Below are 27,857 nucleotides of genomic sequence, written 5' to 3' on the forward strand. Positions count from 1 at the left end.
ATTATCTCGAATGGAATTACAGTAAATCCTCGATTTAACGAACTAATTGGAAGAAAAGGATGTCCTCTATTACCGAAAATTCGTTAAATCGACGTATATTAATAACAGACTAAAATTTTTAGAAGACATTAATTTAAAAAATAGTCAATTTTATTAGGAATTAATGGCACATTTTATACGTTTGGTGTATTTTTCACATAATGGGATTTGGCTTTTCTGTAATACTTAAAAAGCAGAATAATTAATTATTTTAGTGAGGTCAATACCACATAATTATATGAATCAGGTTAGGGAGAACTAAAAATATTTAGAAATTATTTCGTAATTCCGAAAAGACTGTTAAATGCTTATTACATTATGCAACACGGTCATTATTATAACATAGAAACATTATCAATCATTTTCCCAATCCAACTACTAGGTTTTATTCTTTTAGGAAGTGTTGGGAAATTTTATAAAATACATCCTTTGTTAAATTTTTACCAATAGATGGCGCTAGATGTAAATCAACAAATCAAATTTAGATCGATATTAATTGCTTTACAGAAATCTAATACATATTTTGGCCACCCAAAATTATGTATCGGGACGTACGACATAATGTAAGTTAGAAAGTACTTACCTGCCGAGTTTCGTAGCAATTGGTCGAATGGCCTAAGAGTATATAGCGAACAAACAAACAAACAAATATCCTCATTTATATACATAGATAATCGAATGGGCAATTGATATTTTAATTATTTGCATTTTCTTCTTTTTCCAATTTTTCTATTATGCACACTCAACTTAAATACATTAATAATAAATTAATAGATTGACCAGATTTGTATTTGTTGATATTCAAACTTTCAAACTGCAGAAATAATTTTTAATAATTTTCATTCGTCACGAGTTTATTAGAATTTTTTCTCCGGTAATTTATGTAAGTTTCGCGTGTTTCCAATCAGAGGCACCTTTATGTTAGTACTGTACCAAGGTCTATAAGCACAAGATTTGGACACGATACCATAATGCATTGCGGCAGTCTCCATATTGGTTTCTTTGTAATTGTAGAGCGAATTTGGCTCTGTTTTTTTCCGATCTCAATTAACTGAATTTCTTGTTTTAAATTGTTCGGTGTTAGGTTCCGAACTGTAAAATTTCATCAAAAAAGGCATAAAATTATTCCTTTATCTAGCAAACAAAACCAGAAGACTTAAATGGCTTGAATATAGCAGAAGAGCCAAGTGTAAACAACTAAGAATTCGAGGCTGTTAGTGAGGTTAGTGGATAAAATAATGTTGAAAATATAAATTCACAAAGTGTTTTCAATAACTTGTAATGTAACATTAACTGAATTTTTTAGATCTACTTTGAGAAGTCCCAATTTGAAGTTAAAAGAGTGGACGAGAGAAAATTCTTGCTGCTGATCATAAAAATAAATTCTTTGTTTTAAATTATATTTCTAGTTATAATATATAGTAAATTTTAAATTAGTGGATAAAACTTTTTCATAAATAGTAGTGTTTATCTTAAACTGAACAGTGAAACACAGATGATATATTTACCTTAAAGTTTGTAAGTAAAATGTAGCTATGTACAGAACTATAATGTCCAAAATCTTGGATTTCAAAATAAAATCTATCGTTATACTACAAAAGCTAATATCATTGACTTTTTCAATTTTGAAATCAAATGTAATATCTTTGTATTGTATTCTGTAAGTTTTGACTAAAAAAGTTTGAGTTTTTCAATGGTTTAATAGTGTTTATAATTACAACATTAAAGCATGGTTCATCAGTACCAATCTGTAGACTGTCTTTGTTGTAAGATCTGTTTTCTGACAGGTTGTATAACAAAATAATATGGCCTATTAAACAGGACAACAGAAGATTTATTGAACAGAATAAATCTATTATAATATGTTGTTTGTGGACTGAAAGTATACTTTAAAATTTAAAATAAAATAATTAAAAATAGCTGCAGAAAGAAATAAAACTGATAAATTCAGAAGATATCTTTAATTATTTTTCAAATTTGTCCTGTTCTTCACGTATCCTGAGGTACTAGTGTAATTTAAAAAATATTTTTGACAATTTTATTATTCCTTAAACCTTCATATTTTGAATTATTATTTTAAAATAAAATAATTAAAGTGATAAATTAACACTTACAGCATTTCTTTGTTCTATTTTCTGACTAGCCAAATGTTCAGCTCGATCCTGTTCTTCACGCAAGTTTTTTGCTACACTAAGCATAGCATCTTTACTGGGATGTGATTCAACCTATAAAATTAAGACCAATGCTAATTATCATATAAATATCATTATAAGATTATGCAACAGATATTCAATTTATAATTGAATAAATGAGAGTCATATAAATATGTTAGGATTATTTCAAAACAAATAAAAATAAGAAATCTTTAAAAATATAAATTTACAATGCATATGATAATAAAAGCAAGAATAACTGAAAAGAATAATTTATTATATAATAAAAATAATTTACTATTTTAAGCAAATTTTTATTTAATAATAATACGAAGTGTAAGAAAGTCATTTTTGCAGTTAGTTTTGATTTTAAAAGAACTTTATACTATTTTAAAGTAAATGACCATCGTGATAAATAGTTTGGCCTATGCAACAGTGGAATATCCAGGATTTTAAGAATACGGGTGTTGCTCAAGATAGATTTGGAAATCTAGGCATGTGTTCCCTGTCATTTTTTGGAGAATGTTACTGAATCACCTTACAGCAGAGATGCACAGACCGTGGCCCTTCATTGATTTGTTGGCGGCCTGCTTCATCATTATTTTAACTCTTAAATAATGCCCTGCTCAAATGTATTTGATCTTAATTTAATTAATTAATTAAAAATTAATAATGCAGCTTCAAATTCCCACAATCAATTCAAATAAAAGTTATTTATGTTTTATTGGATGTCTTTTATGAGTTCACAAAATTTTGTAATAATATATACAATAGAAATTTTTTTTTCAGTCTCCACCTTTAACAATGCAATGAGTGACTTAATAATTGGTAATTTATTTCAGTATACTCAGTAAAGTCAACACATCTGGCAAGATAGCTATCTCCCCCGTGACTGAAGCTATTGTCTTCAGGTTTTCTTTCAGAAATTTATCATTTAGGTGTGATTCTCAACATGTACAGTTCCAGTTTTCTGGTAAAGTGGTTGTTTAAGGTTTTCTTTGTTTGAACAAGAAACAATATCTTTAACTGAATACACTATAAAAATAAATGAGTTTTTAACAAAAACTGGATTTAAAAAACATTATATAATTAATTATGCATCAATTTAACAAGTCACATAATAAGTAATTTTTAAAATTTGCACATGTTCACAGCAAAGTAGCTGTGGCACTAGGAGTGGCATGTGTGCAGGCCAGGGACAACCGTTATCATTCAGTTGTCAATGCATGCGCCATCCACATGGTTTTATGTTGCATTGTATTTTATGATGTGTTTGAATTTTTGGCAATAAAGATAAATGTGAAATTCTGGAGGGGGCAATTAAATAATTAGATTAATTAGTTAAACTAACATGCAGTTAATGCAGAAGTGGAAAAAACCCACTTTCTTTCCTCACCACCTGGAATTGTTGGTGACCTCTGATCCAATAGATAAGGACGATCAAATAACCATACAAATACAGTAGACCCCCCTATAACACGGGTTCCTATATTTCGGATTCCTATATGACGGCGAAAAAATTGTGACAGTATCCATACAAACATGGTAAAAAAACTCCTATAATTCGGTAAAACGTCATCGGGCAGCCGAACTACTTTCCACCGTCCAGCGCCACGCTACGGAGAGTTTAGGCGAGTAAGTTGAGTTTACTATCGTCTGTACAGTATGTGAATTAGGTACCGTAAGTCTAATACAGTACTGTAATTTAAACATTTCTTGTGAAAGAAACATTTCTTATTCAACGGCCATAAAAATTATTTATATTAATGATGTCTCCAAAGTTCAACGAAGTTTTCGCAGAAAAATAACTTATCAGAAATCGCGNTTTGGGGGAAAATTTTGAATTAAAATCACGTGACTTCCGGTGCAAACTGGAAGTTCATATATAGTTAATTGGGGCTACCTGCCCCTAAGCTTTCCGTATATATCTCGACTTTTATCTAATTAACTTCGTTCTCGAGATTAAGAAAAGAGGCAGTCAGACGACAGTGGGAATATATAGGTCTACTATTTTTCAAATTGCAACCCAATTAATTGAACAGAAAATCCAGTTAGGTGATCCTCAACCCGATGGGGCGGGAGACAAGTTCTTCCGCTGCCTCCCCTGTAGCGGAAGAACTTATGCCCCTGATGCTTGATATCTAGAGCAAGCACCTAATGAAAAAGAACAATTATCTCGTTCAGTCATAAGAACTATAATAATATATTTATGATTAATGTTACTAGTAATACTCTTATACTAAAAATAAAAATAATAATAATAATAGTAAATAAAGATAACTAGAATAAAATTAAGAATCCAAAAGTGGCCATGTTAGACAGAATATGTCAGAACTCGTTAAAAAGAAATTTCTTATTTCTTCCTTCTTTTCATAAAAAAAAAGAAAATAAATAAATAAATAAAGCCTGAAATTAAAACCTTGTTCAGAATTCTATTCAGAAAAAGATATTAATAATTACTTTTATATAATTTATTGAATTTATTTAAAGTTTTCAAATAAATATAAAAACAAACATTAATAAAAAGTTTTTTTGAGTAATTTGATTGAGTTTTAGCCAAAAAAAGAAAACGCCTTCGGAAAATATTAAATTGTTTAACTATTCTCTTTCTATATTAATACATTTGTTTAGCCAATTTCTTGACGTTTTTTCATTGCTAGAAATACGAACCAATAAGTATTATCAATTCTTATATTTCTGATGATTTCATTGTTTCATGTTAACTTAACAGAATACGTTTTGAAATTTATAAGGGACACGTTTAGTAGAATGAAATATTTTTGTTTTTTCTTAATATTTGATAATGCAATATTCTGTTCTGAAGCCTGTCTTTACGAGAAACTGAAAAAAGAGAGAGAGAGAGAGAGAGATTCTTGATATTGAAATTTTCCCAATAATGTAAATAATGTGAAGGCTAACTTTGTGAGTCCTTTTAATATGAGATAAGATAAATAAATTTTAAATTAAATCATTGTCAAAATCTGATTTATAAATGCAATATTAATCCATTTGTAACAAAAATAACACTTTATTAATAGTTTACTAAAATCAGAATAAAGAATTGCATTATTTCCATTAATTCATTTATATATAACTTATATATAATCATTTTATTCTTCACATAGATGAAATGCATAAGACTTATTAATAAGAGTATACTTTATTTTCATTATTAATATTTCAATATAAATTAGATATCTATATTTTGTTATTTTTGATTTTGCATAACTTAAAAAAATCTTTAAATATACTTCAATAAAGTCCTTGTGAAGAATAAATTCATTCAGATAATTAATATATATAAAATATTATTGCATTTTAAGTCAGCCGAATGGCTCATGATGATGAGATTCTTTCATTTTGAAGGATCCGAATTCGAATCCAGGATGGACCCTTAGTATTTTTATGCATAATTCTGACTGAGAATTTGTTACTATCTTCATTCGTTCCACCTATTATGGGTAAGTCCATCTTATAGTGGATACATTGAAACCGTTGATTTCAGTCCACAAATATGATGAAAAAATTGAATTAAGTTCCATTTTATGACACAATTTAAAACATTGTTTCAAAACTTGAAATCCATCTCATTAACATGTTAAATATTTTATTCAATATAACTGTATATAATCATTGAATTTAAAGACTAAGTAATGAAAAATACTTCAATATTTATTAAAGATCTATAAAAAAGTTACTTGATTTGTGTTCTCAGACGAAGCACTTCTAATATATTGTATATCCAGGAAATGAGGCTAAAATAATAAATATATTGTTAACGCCATTATAGTTTCATATTGCTGTGCAATTTTGTAATGCAAAATTGAGCATCATCTAGGAACACATTACAATATGCAAAAATCGTTCTCCTTCTCCTGCAACAGAGTTAGATGGAATCCGGCAATATTGACCCATCGTTTGTGCAAAATATAACATAAAAAATATTTGTGTGGACTTATTATATTAACAGTATACAGCAGCGTTTTAAAATGTTTTGTAACAAATCAATATTGTTCAAATAGGCTTATGCCTATATGAATAAATATTAACGTAACATTTTGTTTTTTAAATATTTACTAAAATTATTATATTTTTGTGAATTAATTAATAATTCATTATATCGTTTCAAAAATTAAAACTATATAAATTTTTGTAAATTAATTTTATAAAAATGTATATGAATATTTTTAAAAATGAAATTATTCACATTCACATAAAATTTGAAAGTAGCATTCAAAAGAGCTGAAATGTGGAAATTTGTTGGCAATTAAATTAAAATGTTGCATTTAAATCTGAGTTTGGAACCAGAACTATAGTTCTCAGATTATTTTTTAACAACATTTTCAGTTTCATGACTGAATGGAAAAGATTTGGTTTTTTCCTAGTAGTCCTTCCTTCGTTTTTACACAGATTTCTAAACAAAATCTTCGTCCTGCAAAAAAATTATTTAAAAATGTCATTAAAAACTTATAACAAATTCCAACAGATTACTATATAAACGATCAAAAAGCATTCAGTTAAAACCTTTGGCAATGGATGCTTGAAATCTGCTCCATAGCAGCATCTGATGAATAAGGCCAAGCTACCTATACCCCAACCAAACGCACCGATCCAAATGGATATCTGTTTTATAAAATATTAATATTATATACTAGCTTTACAATTATATATGTAATCATATAAAAACCATGTTATTTGTTTCTTACTTCAGATCTTAATTGCGTATAATAAAAACCATGCAATTTGGTAAACGTTGAACAGTTCAAATATTGGACGGTTGAACAACTGTAAAGAAGAAAATAATCTATTTAGCAAACGAAATATGAAGTGAATAAATTTACTATTTCTACTTAACTTACGAAAAGCATGTAATGAATATTAAAATATTTTTTCTATACTGTGTAATTAAACTTTTTATATAATAACATATATTATCATATTTCTTTTTACAGATTTATGTTATAAATAATAAATATTTGACAATTCAATACATTAGCAATGTATCTAATTTGAATACCACAAAAAACACTATAATTACATTGACAGTACTGAAAATATTTGGTATCATTATTGCAATCGTAATACTATAATAATTATAGTGTAACTAAATAATTTTTCTCGAAAGTCCACGGATTCGTGAATATTAAATTTACCTTTGAAGTCACAATTTCAGAGATGACAACCCCCCTCAAAGTTAAAATGTTGTCATCTGGAAAAAGGGGCCCTAAAGAACAAGGTATAAAAACAAAGATATAAAAACAATGTTACAATGACATCTCAATCGTAAATGATAAAACATGATTCGCTCTGCTGTTTTCTACCATTCCGTATCCGGTCACCTTCTTCCAGCACTTGCAAAATCATTAAAAGATGCAGGTAAGTGCCAAAATGCATCATTCCTTCGAATTTGAAAGTCGGAGGATTGATGAGTATAGCGCTTAATGTTACAGCAAATCTATTGTTATTCGCCCGTAGTTTCGATTCTTCTTAACAATTAAACCTCTATTGACAATGGATGTGTTTGATGCACATAAGAAGTTTTCGATGATTTCACAATTAAAAAAAACTCAGGCGTTATTTATACCACATAAAACTATCTTCTATTTGTAGTCTTTTTATGTGAACTTGCTGTTTAACGCTACACTTCGTCGCGAATGGAAAAAGTTAATCAATAATGAATCTAAACAATTCACAGAAAAGGGATACAGAAGATAATCAAATTAGTTATATTTAATGGAATAATGCAAGGCAACAACAAGAGCAATCTACCAAGGAGGGCTTCCTAGAAGGTTTCTATGGGAAACTGTTTCCTATTTAGGTATTAGATACGTGAAGAGAACTCGGAAAACTTCGTATGGCAGTCCGTTGGTCAGGTGCGAATCCAGGATTAACTTCTAATGTTCAGTAGTTTAATCGGCTCGGTCACTAATGGGCACAATCAACTTAGAAACTGTTTTAGTATTCGTTTTTCACTACTTGTATTTTTTTCAGTGCAAAAGAAATCAATTGTAAGAATCTTCGAAATATATAAAATAGCCAAGGATGAATTACAGGTACTACAATTGCATAGCTCAAAGTCGGTTGGAGTTGGTGAAACTGAATAATGTGGGAGATCAAAAAATAATAAATGTGACAAAGAGAAGAACGTGAATAAACATCAAGATATTCGAATTTTGAGTACGGATCTTTAATTATATTATTTACTGAATTATTTATGAAATATTTATAATAGTAGACTATATTTGCATTTTTTAAATACATTAATGGTGATATAAAATACAGTATAATTTTAAATAAAAGTTTAGTGCACGTTTTAGTCATAGTATAGTATTGATAATTAATATTTCGTAGTTAAATTATTTAGCTATTTTTTCTATTACTTTAGATTTAATAAATTTAATCTGTAAAAAAAAAAGCATTTAAGAAATACGAAAATAATAATTTGAATTCAAACTTGAATAATACTTAATATTGTACAATTATAAATGTGCAATATCTGCAATACATATTCGTTATAAATACATATTAAACATATAAATATTATTTCTAAATTAAAAATAAAATGCAGTATGATATAAATAAATAAAAATTATAGCAATGTTTATTATGTATTTATAACATATATGCATTGCAGATACTGTACATTTATAATTGTACAGTATTACGTATTATTCAAGTTTAAATTCCAATTATTTTTGTATTTCTTATATACCTTTTTACAGATTAAATTTATTAAATCTTAAAATATATTTCAATTTCTTTTGTAGTGAGCATTACTTTGACAAGTAACTATTGATCTTGATCTAATAAATCGACTATTTATTTTAATACTTTTATATACTCTTTGCATTTTAAATTTACTGTTTTACAGATCTACTTGGGTTACTATTTTAGTGTGTCGCTATTTTTAAGTTTTTACACTATTTTTTTATTTTTTATGCTTTCATTAATAATCGATACTGTTATATTTTACTATATAATTTCTATATATTGATTTAAATCCTATTTAAAATATTGCATACTTCTGTCGAATAAATATAAATCATTTCTTTGCTGGAGTTTTACTGTCTTTCTATTAATTTTGTTTATTTTTTTCTAATCCACGTTTTAGTTTGGAAAGTTGTAACTTCTAAGTATGCAGTATGTAGGGGAAAAGTATTTCAATCAATTAAAGCGATTGGGTAAAACCTGGCCACCAAAGGTTAACATGCTTTTGAATAATGATATGTTAGTAAAATGAATACGTTTTACTGTACGCACAACCTATTTTGTCCCTTTAGCACTACTGATATCGTTTAACGGGCAAACCACCCACGAATAGAGTGATTTTGCTAAGGGAGAAACCATTTTCATGGAGCCAAAAACAAGCTACAAAAGCTCCAAATGTGATGTAAGGACTCCGTCATTATATAGTTTGGGTTACTTAATACTTCAGGAACCAAAATAAACATCATTTTAACTCTTAAATTCTGAAAATATTTATGAAAATTCAGTGTTTGTTTGGGTGGATTCAGACTGACCTAGCCATAGGCTACATATTCAAGCAAACCTGAGCTAAATAGGTTTAACAGATAGTATATGGAATCGTGAAAGCTGCTCCTTAAAAACAGGCAGATTTCTTGAAAATTTATGCGCAAGGACTGTTTGTAATAAGTTGATTTCAAAAAAAGAAAAAAAAAACTTATGAAACAATCGATCTGCAATTCTTTTGTAACTCGCCTATTTTGCTTTGTTTAACTACAACAAAAAAGAAATAAATAAATAATGATAGAATATGTTAATCCAAGATATTAATGCTCATATTTCACCAATTTATTTTCTTTCAGAGTAAATAAAAGTTGGTTTGGACAAACAATTCTCTTGTTTTGTCGAATATAAAAATGAGCTTAACTTATTAGAAATTCTAGTTTCTAATTTAATTAGTTTCTTCTGCTATAAGTTTAAATCTGACGAAAATGGCCAGGCTTATCGTATTTTGCGTGAAAAAATGGCCGAACTGCTTTCACATTTTATTTCCTATGTACTAAGAAGTGTGCGGGTGGTTTAAACTCGTTTTGATATCGATCGTCAAACACTTGGGTGGCCAGGTTTTACTTCAATCACCTTATATTCACTGTGTTTACAATTGAATCTAACTCTTATATAAATGAATGAAATTTACTTATTGAATTTAATTTTTATGAAGAAATATTTATAAATATTAAATAAACTATAATTATGATGGAAATATATAATATTTCGTCTCTGTTCATCTTTTATACTCGATTTTCTGTCTGTAGTATAACCAATACAGTTTAAATTAACGTGTCATAAATTTCTTATTAATTAATCATTTTAAAATGATTTTATTTTAATTATTATTCGTAATCCAAATTTTTTAAATTTTAAATTATTATTTATGAGAATATCAGAGAAATAAAATATTTTAAATTATTTATTTTTAATAATTTGACAAATTTTTAAATGATTTAAAAAACGTTTTGTTACTTTTATAATTAGAAGAAATTTGAAAAATTAACTTAAATAATTTATTTCAGTTATTAATAAATAATAAAAAGCAGTTATATAAATGTTAATAAATTTTTATTATTAAATAAATTTCAAATTAATTTACTAATTCATTTTTCCGGAAATATTTAAAGGTATTCCAGAATAAAAATCAATAATCGATAACTACGTCCTAGTTCTTTTTAATTGTGAAATTTTCATTTATTTTAATTACCATATAATCGTTTTCAATCCAATTATTAAGCAAAAAGTTCTTTTAATAGAGTACATAAAATCATAACTTTAATCTATAATTTCAAAATAAATTACTTTTATGATATAAAAAAAAGAAAAAAATCATTTTAAATTCAAAAATATTCCTTAGTAAACAATAAATATTTACAGATTTTCTGTATTTTGGATCTTCGTCTTCATACAGAATTATTATCAGAAAATTTTCGTAGGGTATGAAATTTTATAATATTTATTTAAAGTCTATTGTTATCGTATCTGTTATATAGTAATAATTCAGAATTCATTACACGGTTTAATACCCTAGACCAGTGATTTTAAACGCTATAACAAGATCGCACGGACAATTTCAAAACAAAATATTAGTTTTATTTGTTTCTTGACAGTTTATATCTAAACAAAACATTAATTAAAAAAAATTATTGTTCATTTTTTTAACGAAATATTTAATGTTCGAAATTATTTTAGTAAATTAAAGAATGCTAGTGGGCATATGGCAACATTCAGTCTTCACGAGGCCAGTTATCAACAGTAATCTGTGTTTGTTCATAAATCATTAACAGTTTTTTTCTTTTATGCTGCAAAGCCAATTTTGATTCATTTGTAATTCAGTTTATAAAGTTAAATTCTGCGATAAAAAGCCATATAATGGTTAAATGGCTAATAAAGAAATCTATGAATAAACTTCATTCAGAAAATGGATAAACCGGAATTTAATTTGGCCGGTTACTACTACTGGAGAGCAAGAAATTAAATATATATATATATATGGATACTTCTGGCGAAGAAGATAATGTCTATACTTCGTACTATCCCTGGTTTATTCTCATCATCTTACTGGTCAAGTTTAATTAGTTTGAATGTTCTTCATCATGCACTAATCAATACCAACTTAATTAGGGTTGCATAATGGCACGAGGCAGAAAACAGGAAATAAAATTACGTTTCCAAAACCCTAGAGACCGTATATTAGGACCTCGTGAGCCACGGGTTGCTCATAACTGCACTAAGCGATAATTATTTAATAATAAACTATACAGAAAAAGAAAAAGCTACAGAATAAGTCTAAGTTAATCTCGCATATAAAAATATTTTAATCTGAATCTTCAGAGTTTCTAGATCATCCGGAAAGAACATTTATTTAATTAGTTGATTAATTAAAATAATCTAACAAAAAACACATTTTTTTTTGTATTTCACTTAATTTATTACGAAATAAATTATTAACTCTGTAAACAAAAAATTTTGAGTACCTCAAGAAGATAAATAAATTAATCACACATTAATAAAAAATATTTAAAAAACTATATTATTTACAAAACGTTTCACATATCTTGTCCGGGCTGTAAAAATAAGCAGTGAGTCTATATACTAAGTGAAGGGGGGATATTGTTTTGTCAAATGTGTGACAAGGACAAAAAAAGGGCTCTTCAACTTTATAAAACTTCCAGAGTCTCAACCGAGCACCATGCCATTCATGTCCGGCCAAGATATATGAAACCCTCTGTACCTATTTTTCGCCTTATAAGACGCAATTGTTTTTACAATACCTAAAAAACAGAATGCATTCTATAAACCGAATGTGTCTTATACTGTAAAGAATATTTTCCCTCCCCAATAAAAAAATCGACGTGAAAAATGTAATGCATCCAAAACAACGGTGAGTCTTATAGGGCAAAAATACAGTAATTCATGAGAATATGGTGTATTATAGATAAGCCTATTATATTCCCAGATCACTCGTTTCATTGGAAGTTTGATATATAAAAATAAAATATTTAGAAAATGCCAAAAAGAAATTTAAAACAGTCAAATAATTTGTGTTAAATAAGATATTCTTATCACTAATATTTTAGTAATATATTACAAATATGTACTGCACAACACCAACTCTCCGGACAGTGAAGAAAATTTATTAATATACCACATATTGTTATGAGAATATGTGGAATAATGAAATTAGTTTTGAGTATATTAAATTTATAAAGATATTTTAAAAATTCATACTTTTATTAGTTCTAAATTATTGGTTTTATTAGTAAACTAGCAGATATGTGTGGCATAAGAAGTAAGAAGGCTAACTCGTGAACGTTCGAAATTAGAATCATTGGAAGTAGAAAGTACCACTGCATATTTGACTTTTATTGGATTTTTGAAAACTTTGATGAGATTTGATTTCATTATTCCGGTTTTATTAAATTATGGATCATTTATTTACCGAGCTGTCTGTTAGTGATAAAACAACTATTATACGTAATTGGAAAACTAGAGGATTTGCACATGATTTGTTTTACCCATATTCTACAAAATTGTTCTTTTTATTAAATGTTACCACCAAATTGTATCGACCTTTGCCATTTGCTCCGAATAATAATTTTAAAATATTTAAAGAATTACTTTCAAATTTATCTTTCCATTTATTTCTCTGCTATAAGGACTCCATACGCGACGTTTTTCATCTTCCAACGTCAAAAGCTGTAATAGTGGTGTCAAGAATTTTCATTATAAACAGTTTGAAGGAATTATTATTATCTTATATTCACTTTAAAGCAACACCGAAAAGAAACTGTGATCTGTATTTTCTAAAAGAGAATGTCTTATATATGATTCCAAAAATATTCGTATAACTTTGTTCAATGATAACTGCATAGAACTAGAAATGAAATTTTATCGTATATCTTTTTTTTAATTTTTAAATGAAATATAGTTTTGTTATTATATAAAAATTGTTACAAAAACATATAAGCAAGTCTATTTTTCATAGCTTGTTTATTTGTTTCTTGACAGTTTATATCTAAACAAAACATTAATTAAAAAAAATTATTGTTCATTTTTTTAACGAAATATTTAATGTTCGAAATTATTTTAGTAAATTAAAGAATGCTAGTGGGCATATGGCAACATTCAGTCTTCACGAGGCCAGTTATCAACAGTAATCTGTGTTTGTTCATAAATCATTAACAGTTTTTTTCTTTTATGCTGCAAAGCCAATTTTGATTCATTTGTAATTCAGTTTATAAAGTTAAATTCTGCGATAAAAAGCCATATAATGGTTAAATGGCTAATAAAGAAATCTATGAATAAACTTCATTCAGAAAATGGATAAACCGGAATTTAATTTGGCCGGTTACTACTACTGGAGAGCAAGAAATTAAATATATATATATATATGGATACTTCTGGCGAAGAAGATAATGTCTATACTTCGTACTATCCCTGGTTTATTCTCATCATCTTACTGGTCAAGTTTAATTAGTTTGAATGTTCTTCATCATGCACTAATCAATACCAACTTAATTAGGGTTGCATAATGGCACGAGGCAGAAAACAGGAAATAAAATTACGTTTCCAAAACCCTAGAGACCGTATATTAGGACCTCGTGAGCCACGGGTTGCTCATAACTGCACTAAGCGATAATTATTTAATAATAAACTATACAGAAAAAGAAAAAGCTACAGAATAAGTCTAAGTTAATCTCGCATATAAAAATATTTTAATCTGAATCTTCAGAGTTTCTAGATCATCCGGAAAGAACATTTATTTAATTAGTTGATTAATTAAAACAATCTAACAAAAAACACATTTTTTTTTGTATTTCACTTAATTTATTACGAAATAAATTATTAACTCTGTAAACAAAAAATTTTGAGTACCTCAAGAAGATAAATAAATTAATCACACATTAATAAAAAATATTTAAAAAACTATATTATTTACAAAACGTTTCACATATCTTGTCCGGGCTGTAAAAATAAGCAGTGAGTCTATATACTNCTATTAATATCACAACAAATATCCTCTAGTTAGTATTAATATAATTAGATAAACCAGTCAATTATATATATATTTTTTTCTATTTTATTGTCAAATTCATAAACATTTTATGTGAAATTGATTCATCGTGATATATTTAACTGTAAAAAAATAGAAAATTAGAAACAAATTGGAAGCTGAAAGTAATAAGAAATATACAATTTAACAAAAATAAATATTTTAAAATGAAAACAATTAATAAAATCTATAACTCAATAAAAACTATAATTTGACACATCGGAGACAAAAATTTATATCCTCTTTTACTATACAATCAGTACAGTTTTAGTCCATACTTTTTAAGTAGAGAAGTTTGTAGAGAAATGTACAAATTCGTTAGATTCGTATTATTATAAATATATTTATAATAATCACTAATATATATTTACAGAAAAAGAATCACTTTTAATAACAGTAAAGATTTTGAAATAAAATATAAGATATTCCAGCTAGTTAGTTCATTATTCGAGAAACTTAATATGTGGGATAAACGTAACAATAAATTTTGCTGCATCACGCCATTACAGACAATATCAGAAAATTGATCAATTTTTCTAAGAGAAAATCTTTTTGAAATGACTTTGTACATCCTGCTGCGTAATTTAGATAGTAAATTCTAGTTAATTTTCCTAGTTCATTTCTCATATCAATCAATTATCAAAGAAATTCAAATTTTTACTGACGAAAGTATTTCATATTTTTTCAGAATTATCTAATATAATAAACCTAGTTATCTATTTTACTTGCATTTTGTTGTAATATATAATATATAACAAATTTGAGCAGTTTTTGTATGATGAAATTCTTTTATTTCTGCAAACACTATCCAAATTTGAATTGAAATAAGACAATCGTTTATAATGAAAAATTATACTCTGAAAAGGTATATATGCAAAATAACAACGTAACACCTGTAATAATGTTCAGTATAGATAAATGACTAACTACTTTATTTTTAAAATATTTTTATTAGAATTTTTCTCGTTAAAATTTTTATTCTGATAAATTCGAATATAAATTAATGTAATGGTTAAAGTTAATATAGGAATGTAACGCTTCTGGTAGTTATTAACCAAATTACACAGAAACAGTGGTGTTTAACTTAAGGCAGAATTTTATACCAGTAGACAACAATGGAAATAAATGATCGATATCTGAATACATATCAGCTCTTGATATAGTTACTATATATTCAGAAATCAATAGTTTCAGAAATCAATCGCTTTAAAGGTTAAAACTTCATTAAATGTCACAATAACTTAAAAAAGTTTTGAGTTTGATTACCGTATATTAGATTGATATAAAATAATTAGAAAGTTAAAAAGTATTTAAAATAACTTAAATGCTTTCTGAAAGATACATAATATATTATATACATATATAGACTATATTATGTAAACACACATACATATACAATTTTATATTAGGTTTCGAACTTTAAGAACATGTTTCTTGTACTTGTACATATGAGTAAATAATAATTAATAATTCAAAAATGTTACCTATTAATTTATTGCTTTTATTATATTAATAGAATATAACAGCGTGCCAAAATTCGTATGTATGTATGTACTGTACGTACGTATGTATGTATGTATGTATGTATGTATGTGCATATGTGTGTGTAAGTTTAATGATTTTCTGTGAAAACACTGTTTTTGAACATTATTAGATTTCAGAGACATTCTCATGTGAGAACACTTTTAACATCACGTCTCAGAAAATCACTTGCTCAGTATCAGAACAAATTTTGCTTTTGGTTTTCAAATAAATTATTGAAAATCAGAATCTCTTGTTTCTTTACTCTATAAACGAGTTTTCCATTCTCTCCAAATGCGTGATCTCTAACTTTACTTACTTGTTAGTACAATTTTGAAAAACTTTGAACAATCAGAATGATTGTCATAGAATAACAGCAATCGATATTAACTACATTACAGTATAGTATATTTCGAAAGATAAGCCTTAATATCTACTTATTATTCTATAAATACATATATCTGTTAATAGAACATTTTTATAAATAAGAAATGCAATGATTTTCTCTTATCACAGAAAAATATATTGTAGTTATTTTCCTATATATATAAAAACGCTCACAATTTCTAGATTTTTTTAGTATTTAAAATAAATGAATTATTCACTTTTATAGAATACTTTTAAACAGTTCTAATACAGTATTTGAAGATATCATTTGAAGATTAGTTAATGAGAGCCATGAATGATTGCTAAATGTAAAATATTCTATGAATGTTCACGATCTGATGGTGATAAAACAAAACAAAAAAAATATATATATATTAAAAAAAATTAAATTGAACTGTTTATCCGTAAATAATTTGAATGTTTAAATCATTGTCTTCTGGCATAAGAATACAATATGGATATAGAAGAACAACTTTTAAACTTTTTACGATTTACGTCAAATTTTGCCCTATATCTGTATAGAGCAATTTTAAAAATCTCTTTTCATAAAATATCCGAATAACAAAATATAAAAGCGAAAAATTATAAAAATTTAAATAAAAACACTTGCATTTCTCAATAAACAGTTCCCAGTTGATATTTTTAAAAACTATTTTCTCGTTTTAACATTAATACAATGAACACTAGTACTTTAATTTAATCTATGTTGTAATATGACTCATCTTGGAAAATTAGTATCAGTAATTGATTTTAAACACATGATACCAGCAGATAAAAGCTATAAAACGCCTCAATTAAATTCATTGTGGACGACGACGGTCGAGTTTGAGAAAAAAACACAAAAATTTAGATCGAATTCGAACCTAGTAAAGCTTTCTTCGCAGAGAAGAAAATAGTTTCTAAATGCTATAATTTTATTTCAATGAGATTTTAGTGTAAAATTTCATTATGAATAACTGCATTTTACGTTTTATTTGTGGCATAGAGCAATTCTCGAAAATCAAATCATGTTTGTGTAAAAATTACAGATTATTGCTCGCTAAGATCCGATTCAGGAGCAGAATTTCTGCGGAACGGTGTATGAATGATCATATTTAAATTAGTATGCCATAGCAATTGATGCAGCTGCTGTTCCGCAGAAATTCCACCCGTCTAAACTAGGCGTAATAGTAAAATCTTACAGAATATAAACAAATACAGTAATTGTTTGTTTAGTTTGCTATTCTCATTTCCTGAAATGGCAATTGAAAATGGAATTCGCTAAAGCAAAAATCTCTTTTCGCATTCCGTGTGTAATAAATAAGAAATTTTTGACGGATAACGACGAAAATAATAAGATAATTAATGATAAAAATGTGACGAACTGCTGGCTCAGGGTTGCCTGCTGGAGAGACGGGCGGGTTCGTAATTACTATGCAAGATCAGAGATCATAAATACAAAAAAACTACAGAAATCATATCTTAATTAATTAAAAGACAACACTTCCGAATGACACTTGTAAGTCTATCACAACAGATCAGACATTACATTCATTGACATACAAAACAAAAATCAATACATTACATACAAATGCATGAAATATAGTGTAAATATAGGCTACATATATATTATATATACAGGTATCCCTTGATTAACGCGATTAATTAATCCGCTTATATCAAAATCGCGTTAATCAAATACAATGGTACCTCGGTACTCGACCGAATAAACAATTACGACCCTCTAGAACAAATTTTCGGTTACTAACAAATATTTTTATTTTAATTCTGTCATTGGTAAAAAGTTTTCTGTGATAAAAATGAGTAACTAATTCAAAAGTAAAATGAAAGCTTAGCGCTCCTTTGGAATTAATTTCAGGGAAATCCAACGGCAAATGGGGCACGTGCCCCAAGTGCCCTAATGAACGGGCGCCCCTGGTCACGGAATAAAAAAATGAGCACGAATATATTATTAATTATAACGAGAAATTATTTATTGTGACATCATCACAATGCCAGGCTGCAATTTTTAATCATATTTTTAATTTGTTTAATTAAAATTTATAAAATTAATAATCCTAAAAATTTTTAATTTCAATTTAATTCGTCATCTCTATACATTTTGATAACGTTAATTTTAAATTTAAGTAAAATTTCAAGTTTACCAACTAATTATATAACTTTAATTCTGAAAATCTAAGATATTATATTATTAGAATGTGAACTATTAATTGATAAAGGTTTACTATTTATTAACTGTATTGTAGTTATTTCATAAAAGTATTTTAAACAATAATTTAAAATATTAAATCCTGTCTTTCAATTTTAATTAATTGATTTCTAAAGAAAAATTTTAAAAATGTTTAGGGAAATTTACATTTAGAATAATTTCTCATTTCTTAATGGGAAGAAAATATGCATATTTTTAAAAATATTAAATTTAAAATAACTCCTAAACTGAAAAATTATTCTTATACCTTTAAATACACATAAATGAGATTTTTAATTGCACTTTCAACTATTTATTTTTAGCTAATAATTTAAAACGAAATTATATAGCCTTTTATACATTTCATAATAAGTACTTTCAACAATAAATTATTTCAACTACGTAATTACATAGAGAAATAAGTCTAAAACTTTTTAATTATTATTGTTGTTGTTCATTTTTATCTTCAAATCATTTCTTATTTCGCTAGAATATAGTTTTAAACTTAATAAATAATTATAATGTGTGTTATAAAATAATTAAATAAAGTAAAAACTATAATTTTAGTAACGTACGCTAAATTATTATTAATTTAATTGTAACTTTTGATTTATAGATAACTAAAATTAAATGTAAATAAATTGTTTTTCTATTATAAGAATTAATCTATAAGATCTTTCAAAAATAACTGTTATTTTAATTTGTTCGTATTTCTGTTATTTATCAGTATAAGTAATTAAGTAATATGAATAAAATGAAATTTTAACAATTTATTCAATAAAAAAAACTTTAAAATACTTCCACGTGTAAAATACCTTTTAATAATTTTATTAATATGCAGTTCCTTGTAACTTGGTATAGCTGAAAATTTACAATATTTGTAATATTATGGATTTTCGGCTTTGACCATTTTAAAAATATAATTTGAACAGTTTATTTTAATTTTGTCAATTAAAATAATCTATAAAACGAAATATAGTAGTCTACTATTCTAATAAATATGTTCAGATATGCAGTTTATAGATTTGAAAGATTGTTGACGGATCAAGAATAAAATGAGAACATGCTAAATATTTATGTTGAATTGAATTAAATAAATTCCTTTTTTGTGTGTTTTCACGAACATTGATAAAATTATCTGTATTTAAACTGTAAGTTATTTTTGAAAGATTCTGTATATAAAACATAATTATAATTCACACAATTTCGCGTTTACTTATTTTCAAAAGTAATTTTTAGTTTTGTTTTTTTATTTAAAAAATAATAATTCTAAGATAATACTCACCCTCCCAAATTATTTCTTTGAAAACCTTCACAAAATTTCATCATTCCTTGCGTCATTAAAGTAGCAGCAACAAACATTACAATTGCAGTCACTAAGGTAAAGATTGCTGCAGGAACTATAAGACGCCACGGTTCCCAAATCCTAACAGATATATAAGATAATTTTATAAGAATTTTAGTCAAAAGTTAAAATTATTCTTTTCGAAAAATATATTTTCGAAAAAGAAATACTGTAAATGCAATAATAACAAGAAATAACATCAAACATTTTGCTGAAAATTTAATTCTTTCTCCAACGAAAGGAGAACATTTTCTAACTCAAAATCAAAAATTGTAACAACAAATAATCTTTTAGGAGAATATTTCTTTGCCAGAAAAGTTTCGTACAACTATACAATCATTTATTTTCATAGTAACTGTGCAATTCTCACATGGTTTAAGAAATAAATTTTGATTTAAAAAATAAAACCTAAAAAGAACAAAATCAAAAATTTACTTTAAAAACAAAACACGGAAAATTAATGAAGAAACAAAAAATAACAAACGATTAATTAATCCCAATAAAAATTTTGAAAATTTATTAATAGTCTTCTGTAATAATCACATAGTTTTAAGACACAAATAAAAATTTTTTGAGTTTCCTATTTCATTCTTACTCACTCTTGACGTCATTCACAACATGAGTATTCATTATTTCATGAATGAACTCCTAACTTATGGAAAATTTGAAAAAAAAACAGTCAAATTTCGGTGGTATTGTTCTTGTTTTAAAAATTTATTTTATAATATTAGATTGTAAACTTCTTGCTTAGTAGTAAATATATAGATGTGTTCAAACAATAAAAATTATTTAGCAAAATCTGATTTTAAAAAGATTCAATTCTAGAAAAGAAATGCAGTAAGAACTTCATTATTACATCAGAAAAATGTAATGCAAAAATTAGATCCTATTTTTACAACTTTTGCTTGAATTCATATAAAAATGTATGAATATGAAAACCCTTTATAATGTATATGAAACTTCGTTATTGTTTCTTATTATTATTGTTTGTAGCTGATAGCGAATGTAATAATATATGATGAAACAAAAGTGAATTTATGTTTGATAACAATAATCAAGTTGGAAAAATTTAATCAAACAAAACGATGAAGATTATTTTATATTATATTGCAATGTCTCAAACTAATCAAATAAATAGAATACTTTACACATTTTAGTGGTTCTAATCGTTACAATATCAGAAAAACAATATTCATGATGTGGTCTGAATTTTATTGCTCTATTATCACCTTAAAAAGTGCATATGTTTACAATGTGTAAAACATGAAAGCCCGATAATCATTCGCGCGTAAACAGTTTAACAAGAGTAATGTTACTCTTTTAATTTTAACAAAGAATACTTTGTTCAAAATATTTAACAAATGGATCTTTATTTTCCTACCTCTTCAAGTATATTTAAATACAGCTAAATAATATGAAATAAATGAATGCTTGACTTTCTTGTAGTTAATGCAATGAATGCCTTTATACAACAAAGTTCTTAAAATTTGGTTACGAAGGTCAATTTTAATTTATAATAAAGTAATAATTGTAGAAAAATTCTCATAAAACAAAAATGCTTCTAGAAAATAAATAAAATATTGCATTACAGCAATATTTACAGAAGTGTTTTATTATAATATATCGAACAAAATAGGATGAAAATTACAAAGAATTTTAATAAAAACCAGCAAATAAATATTCTTTGCTAAAGACCACGAGAGACAGAAAACTCAGAAAACTGGAAGACAAAATTGTATTCAATACAATGAATAGAAATATAATTAAATAAAAAATCTACTTGTTGTATTTATGTTAAGGAATAAGATCAAAGTACTATACTGTTGCAAAGAACACAAAATTTCAAGACACGTCTTTCTAATATTAAAAATTTTCAACTTCCATTTGCTCCTAAATCGGCAATATATGTTATACAAAGTTATAAAAGTTTATAGCAATAGGAGATTAATGACAAATATATAAAAATCACTGACATCTCTCGTTTTTCTCTGCTTGTACTGTATAATGTTTACAATTCAAAAAATATAATACAGATACAAACTTGATTAAAACGTCTAAGCTACATTCAGTCGTAGCGACTGAAAGTTAATATAGACATTCGCAGCTTATATTATGAAAATTCTTAAACTCTGGATGTTATAACTTGCTCTTCCTATAAATACATAAAAATATCTTTAGGTTAAAAAGAAAAAAAAATACTAGGTTTTGACTCATAGCTATAACTTTTCCTTGGAAAGTGAATTTCTTGTAAAATAATACGTAATAAATATTTATATATTCAAACAGACTATTCCTGAACTAAGAATAAAGTTTTTATTAAATGTTCTTTAAATATCTGCATATATTTCAAATATCTTATTACGTATGTTAAAAATAGTTTTAGTTTTTAAAATTTTAAAGATACAAAATACAGTAATTTTAATCTGCATATAAATGATGCTCCTAATTATTATAAAACACAAAGAAGTGATAAAACAATACTAGTTTTGCTATTTTAAAAAAAAATAGCAAAACAAACTAAATAAAGTAAAAATCTTTAATTACACAATTCATATTAAGATAAAATATTTTAGTTGCCATAAAATTTAAAATTGGAAATAAAATCTATATAACAAGAAGAATTGCAATTTTAATTAGTATGTAAAATGCTAATTTTATAACTATTAATTAAGTAAATTGTAATGCATTGTACTTTTATAATATAAACTGTATTTTATAAAACATATAATAGCATTTATTTTTTTATTTTAAATTTGTGTTTTACACATATAAAAATTATTTATTTATTTTCATTCAGTTATAAAATGAAAAATGTTTAATGTATTCTTTAACTGTAAAATAATTATACAAAGAGGAATATTAGAACTTGAAGATGGAATGAATTAAGGAGAACGAGATGCTTCCGTTGTTGCTCTTTTATTTGATCGATTTCGTCGTATGAGTTTGTTTAAACGTTAACGATACGGAAATATTCCTTTTTGCTGCAGTGAGGTGGTAAGAATACGTTAATATGAATAATGGGAAATAAAAATATTCTATGTAAACGAAAACTTACACAAAAATAATAATTATGGATTACTGAACTTTACTAAGCAAATTTCTCTTGGTATTTATCTGAAATATTCAGCATATCATTTAACACTGTTCAAATAGATTTAATGCTTATCAGAATAAATAGAATAATGAATAACTTATTAAAATTAAAATTTTATATGAGTCTAATCAAAGCTTAAATTTGAATAAGATTAAAAGTTTGATAATTAAACTGCTTAACACTAATTTCTCTTGATATTAAAATTATGACGATTATTAAAACTTTCAACGGATGTAAATGCTATAAAAATACTTAATTTTTTCAAACTATTTCATTTATATTATTTTAAACAGATACTCTACATCTTATATCTATTAAATTATTTTGAATTAAATAACACTAAATTATTTTTCTACAAAAAATCTTTTTTTATCGAATGACCTAAATATTCAAGGTGGAGGTCATACCGTGTCCTCTTTACCCAATCCCCAATCGATTGTCGTGCAACATCTAGCATACAATATCAAGTTGTCATAAAGAAACCCTTAAATATATCTACATTTTTAGCATATCGATCATATAATTATACCACAACCTGACTATTTCTTTATTTATTCTAAACGTTAGTCAATTAAATTTGTGTAAATTTTAAAAAAAAGAAATAAAATTTTATGAATTTCAATTCCAGCAATGCTTTATTATAAAAAGAAATATATTACTTTGAAAAGTTAGCAATAGATTGTTTAATAAACAATATAAAACAAAAGGCATAGCTATATATTGGTATAGGATTGATATTAAATTCAATTTGCTTTACATTTATTACTTTGACTTAAATAGCGATATAAAATGTAATTTTAAATTTAATTGAATGAGATCTTTCATGATTTTCTACATATAAAAGTTATCATTTTTAATGGAATAAACTACATCTGAAATAAGAAGTGAAATTGTCATTCCATTATGACCTTTACGAAAATTCGATAAAGTCAACGTTAAAGGATAATTTGTAAGTATCCGTTATATTTTTATAGAAGAGTATAATCCCAATCGAAATTTATATCGAACAGGTTGAAAATGAATATTTAATCGCTACAGAAAAAAATAGAAAATATTTTCTAAAAAGAATAGCAATTAACATCTGCTATTTTCAAAACTATTCCTTCTTAAACATTTTTAATCAATAGAATTTCATGGTAAATGATGATCTTAAATTTCAGTAATTGTACTATAAATTAATTGTAATAATTTGAGTATATATTTTTTATATTAATAAATGTAACAAATTTTTATATTCGAAATTCTAAAACTCATCAGAAAAAAATTAATCCAAAATAATGCAAACTAGAAGTAAAAGTACAAATCACTAAAACTCGAATTTCTGTACATAAATAATGATTGTCATTTGCATTATTAAATTAAATTATTTACTTTAAATGTAGTTTTTCAATGCTCCATTCTACAACATTTAAAATTTTAATCTAGATCAAAAATGTTAAAATGAGATAATAGTATTAGCTTTTTTTACTTTCTAATATAGTTAAATTACATTTTGTAATAAAATTAAAACTAAAAATAATCTTTCTTAATAAAAATTCCTATTCCTTCGATTTACACAAATCAATTCTAATAGCTTCATTCTGAATTTCTCTTACATTTTTGCATTTTTCTCTTTTTCTACTTTAATTACATAGAAAGTAATTATTTACAACACTACATTTTTATGCAGTCTTTTCATCAATATTAAAGTGAGATATTATTAACATTGTATATTTTAAAACATATATAAACCATTTTTTTCATGATTAATCTGAAATTTTATAAATCAATTTGCAAAAAATCATTACTTAGAAAGAATTATTTAAAATCATTTATCCATTAAACTTAAAATGTTATTGTTTCTTTTCCATTTTTATTATTTGCAATACATTATGAATTTTATAATAATATTTAAGCTATAAAATTACAAAAAGAATTAATTATTATTATTAAAATACAGATTGACTTTGATTGTTTTCTTGACAATTGTTTTAATTCAAATTAATAATCAATGAAATTTGTATATAAATTCTTGAAAAAAAAAAAAAAAAATATTCTGAATTATGCATGAATTAAAAAAAAATATAAAATTTATCTCCAGTTTTAAATTTAAAAATCATTAAACTTTTTCAAATTGTTTCTAGTTCTTAAAATTATCCAAAAATTTAAAAAAGAGGCAAGCATTTTTTTATTTTAATTGAAAACGAATTTTCTAAAATATGAAATGCCATTATAAAATGCTTTTTTAAAAATATTTTAGAAATTTTGTAATAAAAATTATCATCATCAAATACAAGACTAAGAAAATTATTACAATGAATATTTCTGAAAATAAATAACATATTTTTACATTAACTCTTATTTATTATTTTTCTTTTAAATATACTTAAATTACATTTGTGTATAAAACAAGATCTTTAAATTTTTCATTTATTTTATAACCTTCTTGTAGGATAGAGTGATATTATTATATTTTTTTTTTATTAATAAAACATGTCGCTATTATCAAATAAATAAATTTTTATCAGGATTAAAGAAATATTAAATATTTAATTTTTATTATATACCTATAGGCCTATATACTAAATTTGTGTAAGTAGTAGCTGTATAATCAAAAGATTTATTACTGTATTTTACTTCAACTGTGTATTTAATATTAGTTCAATTATTAAAAGATAATATTTATAAACATATAATTTAAATGATAAAATTTATATTCCCATGCACATATAGTAAAATATGCAATAAATTAGTTTTATGTACTGTCCATATACTAAAAAATTGATATATATAGAAGTGTATTGTAAATAAATCAATAAATATTCGAATTTTTATAAATAATGCACATTAATCAGTAAAAAAAAATATCATATTTATCGTCGTTTATTTGTAAAATATGAAATTATTATGTGGAAATAAGTACAATTTTTTAAAAAATTAAAAATAAACCAAAATAATGATACTTAAAATAGTAATTTCATTTAAAATAGCAAATATAATGTAAAGTTGTGTAAAAAATTTGTAATTTATTAAATAAATATTCTATTAAAAGATACAATTCATAAACATTGTTGCAGATAATGTAAATAAATGTTCTAATTTCTTAAAATCATTATTAACATAATAAACATTTACTAAATCTAATTTAAATGTAAACAAAATATATCATTTTTAAACAGAATTTTAAATTGAAATCTTCTATATTTGATGTAAAAAAAAATAATAAATAATTTACTATATGAAAATGGAATTTCCCTCTTACCTGTAACTATTTAGTTACAAATATTATCTTTTGTAATGAATTTGTAAATGTTTTTTTCTTGTTTTATTAATTAAATATGTATTAAATAATGTTTATAATAAATGATATAAAGAATTAGACTAACCCTAATCTTCCATTTCCAGAGCAGAGGAAGAAGAACCATCCCCATACAAAGGCGTAGATGAAGCAGACAACAGGAGTAAAAAGGCAAAAATCACATATTGCCATTGAACCCCAAACGGTCCTATTTTCGTAGGAAATATCCAAAACGAATTGATACGAATCGTTTAATTGCTCGACAACTACATCTGCGTATAAGGGACACCAACCTTCGAAAGCTGCCTTAAAATGATAAAAAGGTAATATTGCTGAAAAACAACCACCGAGTGCTACTAAATACAAGCATACGTGAACTATTCTCCATTTATTCATAGGAGAACTCGAAGATAAAGGCCTAATGAAGTAAATTATCGTAGATGACATCCTTCATCCGTTCGTCGTCTGCTTTTTCTGCTATTACAAAACAAGTCCGTTGCTATGGGAACTAAGCGCCCACTCAAAATAATGCAAACTAGAAGTAAAAGTACAAATCACTAAAACTCGAATTTCTGTACATAAATAATGATTGTCATTTGCATTATTAAATTAAATTATTTACTTTAAATGTAGTTTTTCAATGCTCCATTCTACAACATTTAAAATTTTAATCTAGATCAAAAATGTTAAAATGAGATAATAGTATTAGCTTTTTTTACTTTCTAATATAGTTAAATTACATTTTGTAATAAAATTAAAACTAAAAATAATCTTTCTTAATAAAAATTCCTATTCCTTCGATTTACACAAATCAATTCTAATAGCTTCATTCTGAATTTCTCTTACATTTTTGCATTTTTCTCTTTTTCTACTTTAATTACATAGAAAGTAATTATTTACAACACTACATTTTTATGCAGTCTTTTCATCAATATTAAAGTGAGATATTATTAACATTGTATATTTTAAAACATATATAAACCATTTTTTTCATGATTAATCTGAAATTTTATAAATCAATTTGCAAAAAATCATTACTTAGAAAGAATTATTTAAAATCATTTATCCATTAAACTTAAAATGTTATTGTTTCTTTTCCATTTTTATTATTTGCAATACATTATGAATTTTATAATAATATTTAAGCTATAAAATTACAAAAAGAATTAATTATTATTATTAAAATACAGATTGACTTTGATTGTTTTCTTGACAATTGTTTTAATTCAAATTAATAATCAATGAAATTTGTATATAAATTCTTGAAAAAAAAAAAAAAAAA

The 27,857-nt window shown here is 25.2% G+C and overlaps 1 protein-coding gene across 1 annotated transcript; it reads right to left on the reverse strand.

Annotated features, from left to right (window-relative positions):
- Positions 1-6,380: 6,380 nt before the first annotated feature.
- LOC111636768 lies at positions 6,381-27,071 on the reverse strand. The gene is made up of 5 exons (XM_023382100.1): positions 26,664-27,071; positions 20,145-20,285; positions 6,899-6,977; positions 6,717-6,815; positions 6,381-6,624 (listed from the first exon to the last, which is right to left on the reverse strand). The coding sequence occupies exons 1-5, from the start codon at positions 27,020-27,022 to the stop codon at positions 6,607-6,609; spliced, it is 696 nt and encodes a 231-aa protein (XP_023237868.1). The 5' UTR covers positions 27,023-27,071; the 3' UTR covers positions 6,381-6,606.
- Between the last annotated feature and the right edge of the window lie 786 nt (positions 27,072-27,857).

The sequence above is a fragment of the Centruroides sculpturatus genome, unplaced genomic scaffold (assembly GCF_000671375.1).
Source record: "Centruroides sculpturatus isolate CEXI.00-Female unplaced genomic scaffold, Cexi_2.0 scaffold152, whole genome shotgun sequence".
Classification (NCBI taxonomy): Eukaryota; Metazoa; Arthropoda; class Arachnida; order Scorpiones; family Buthidae; genus Centruroides; species Centruroides sculpturatus.

Coding starts and splice junctions, on each gene's coding strand:
- LOC111636768 (XM_023382100.1), bottom strand. CDS start 27,022: ATGTCATCTACGATAATTTACTTCATTAGGCCTTTATCTTCGAGTTCT. Junction 6,978..20,144: donor CAAAGAAATAATTTGGGAGG/GTGAGTATTATC, acceptor TCTTCTTTACAG/TTGTTCAACCGTCCAATATT. Junction 6,816..6,898: donor ATACGCAATTAAGATCTGAA/GTAAGAAACAAA, acceptor TTTATAAAACAG/ATATCCATTTGGATCGGTGC.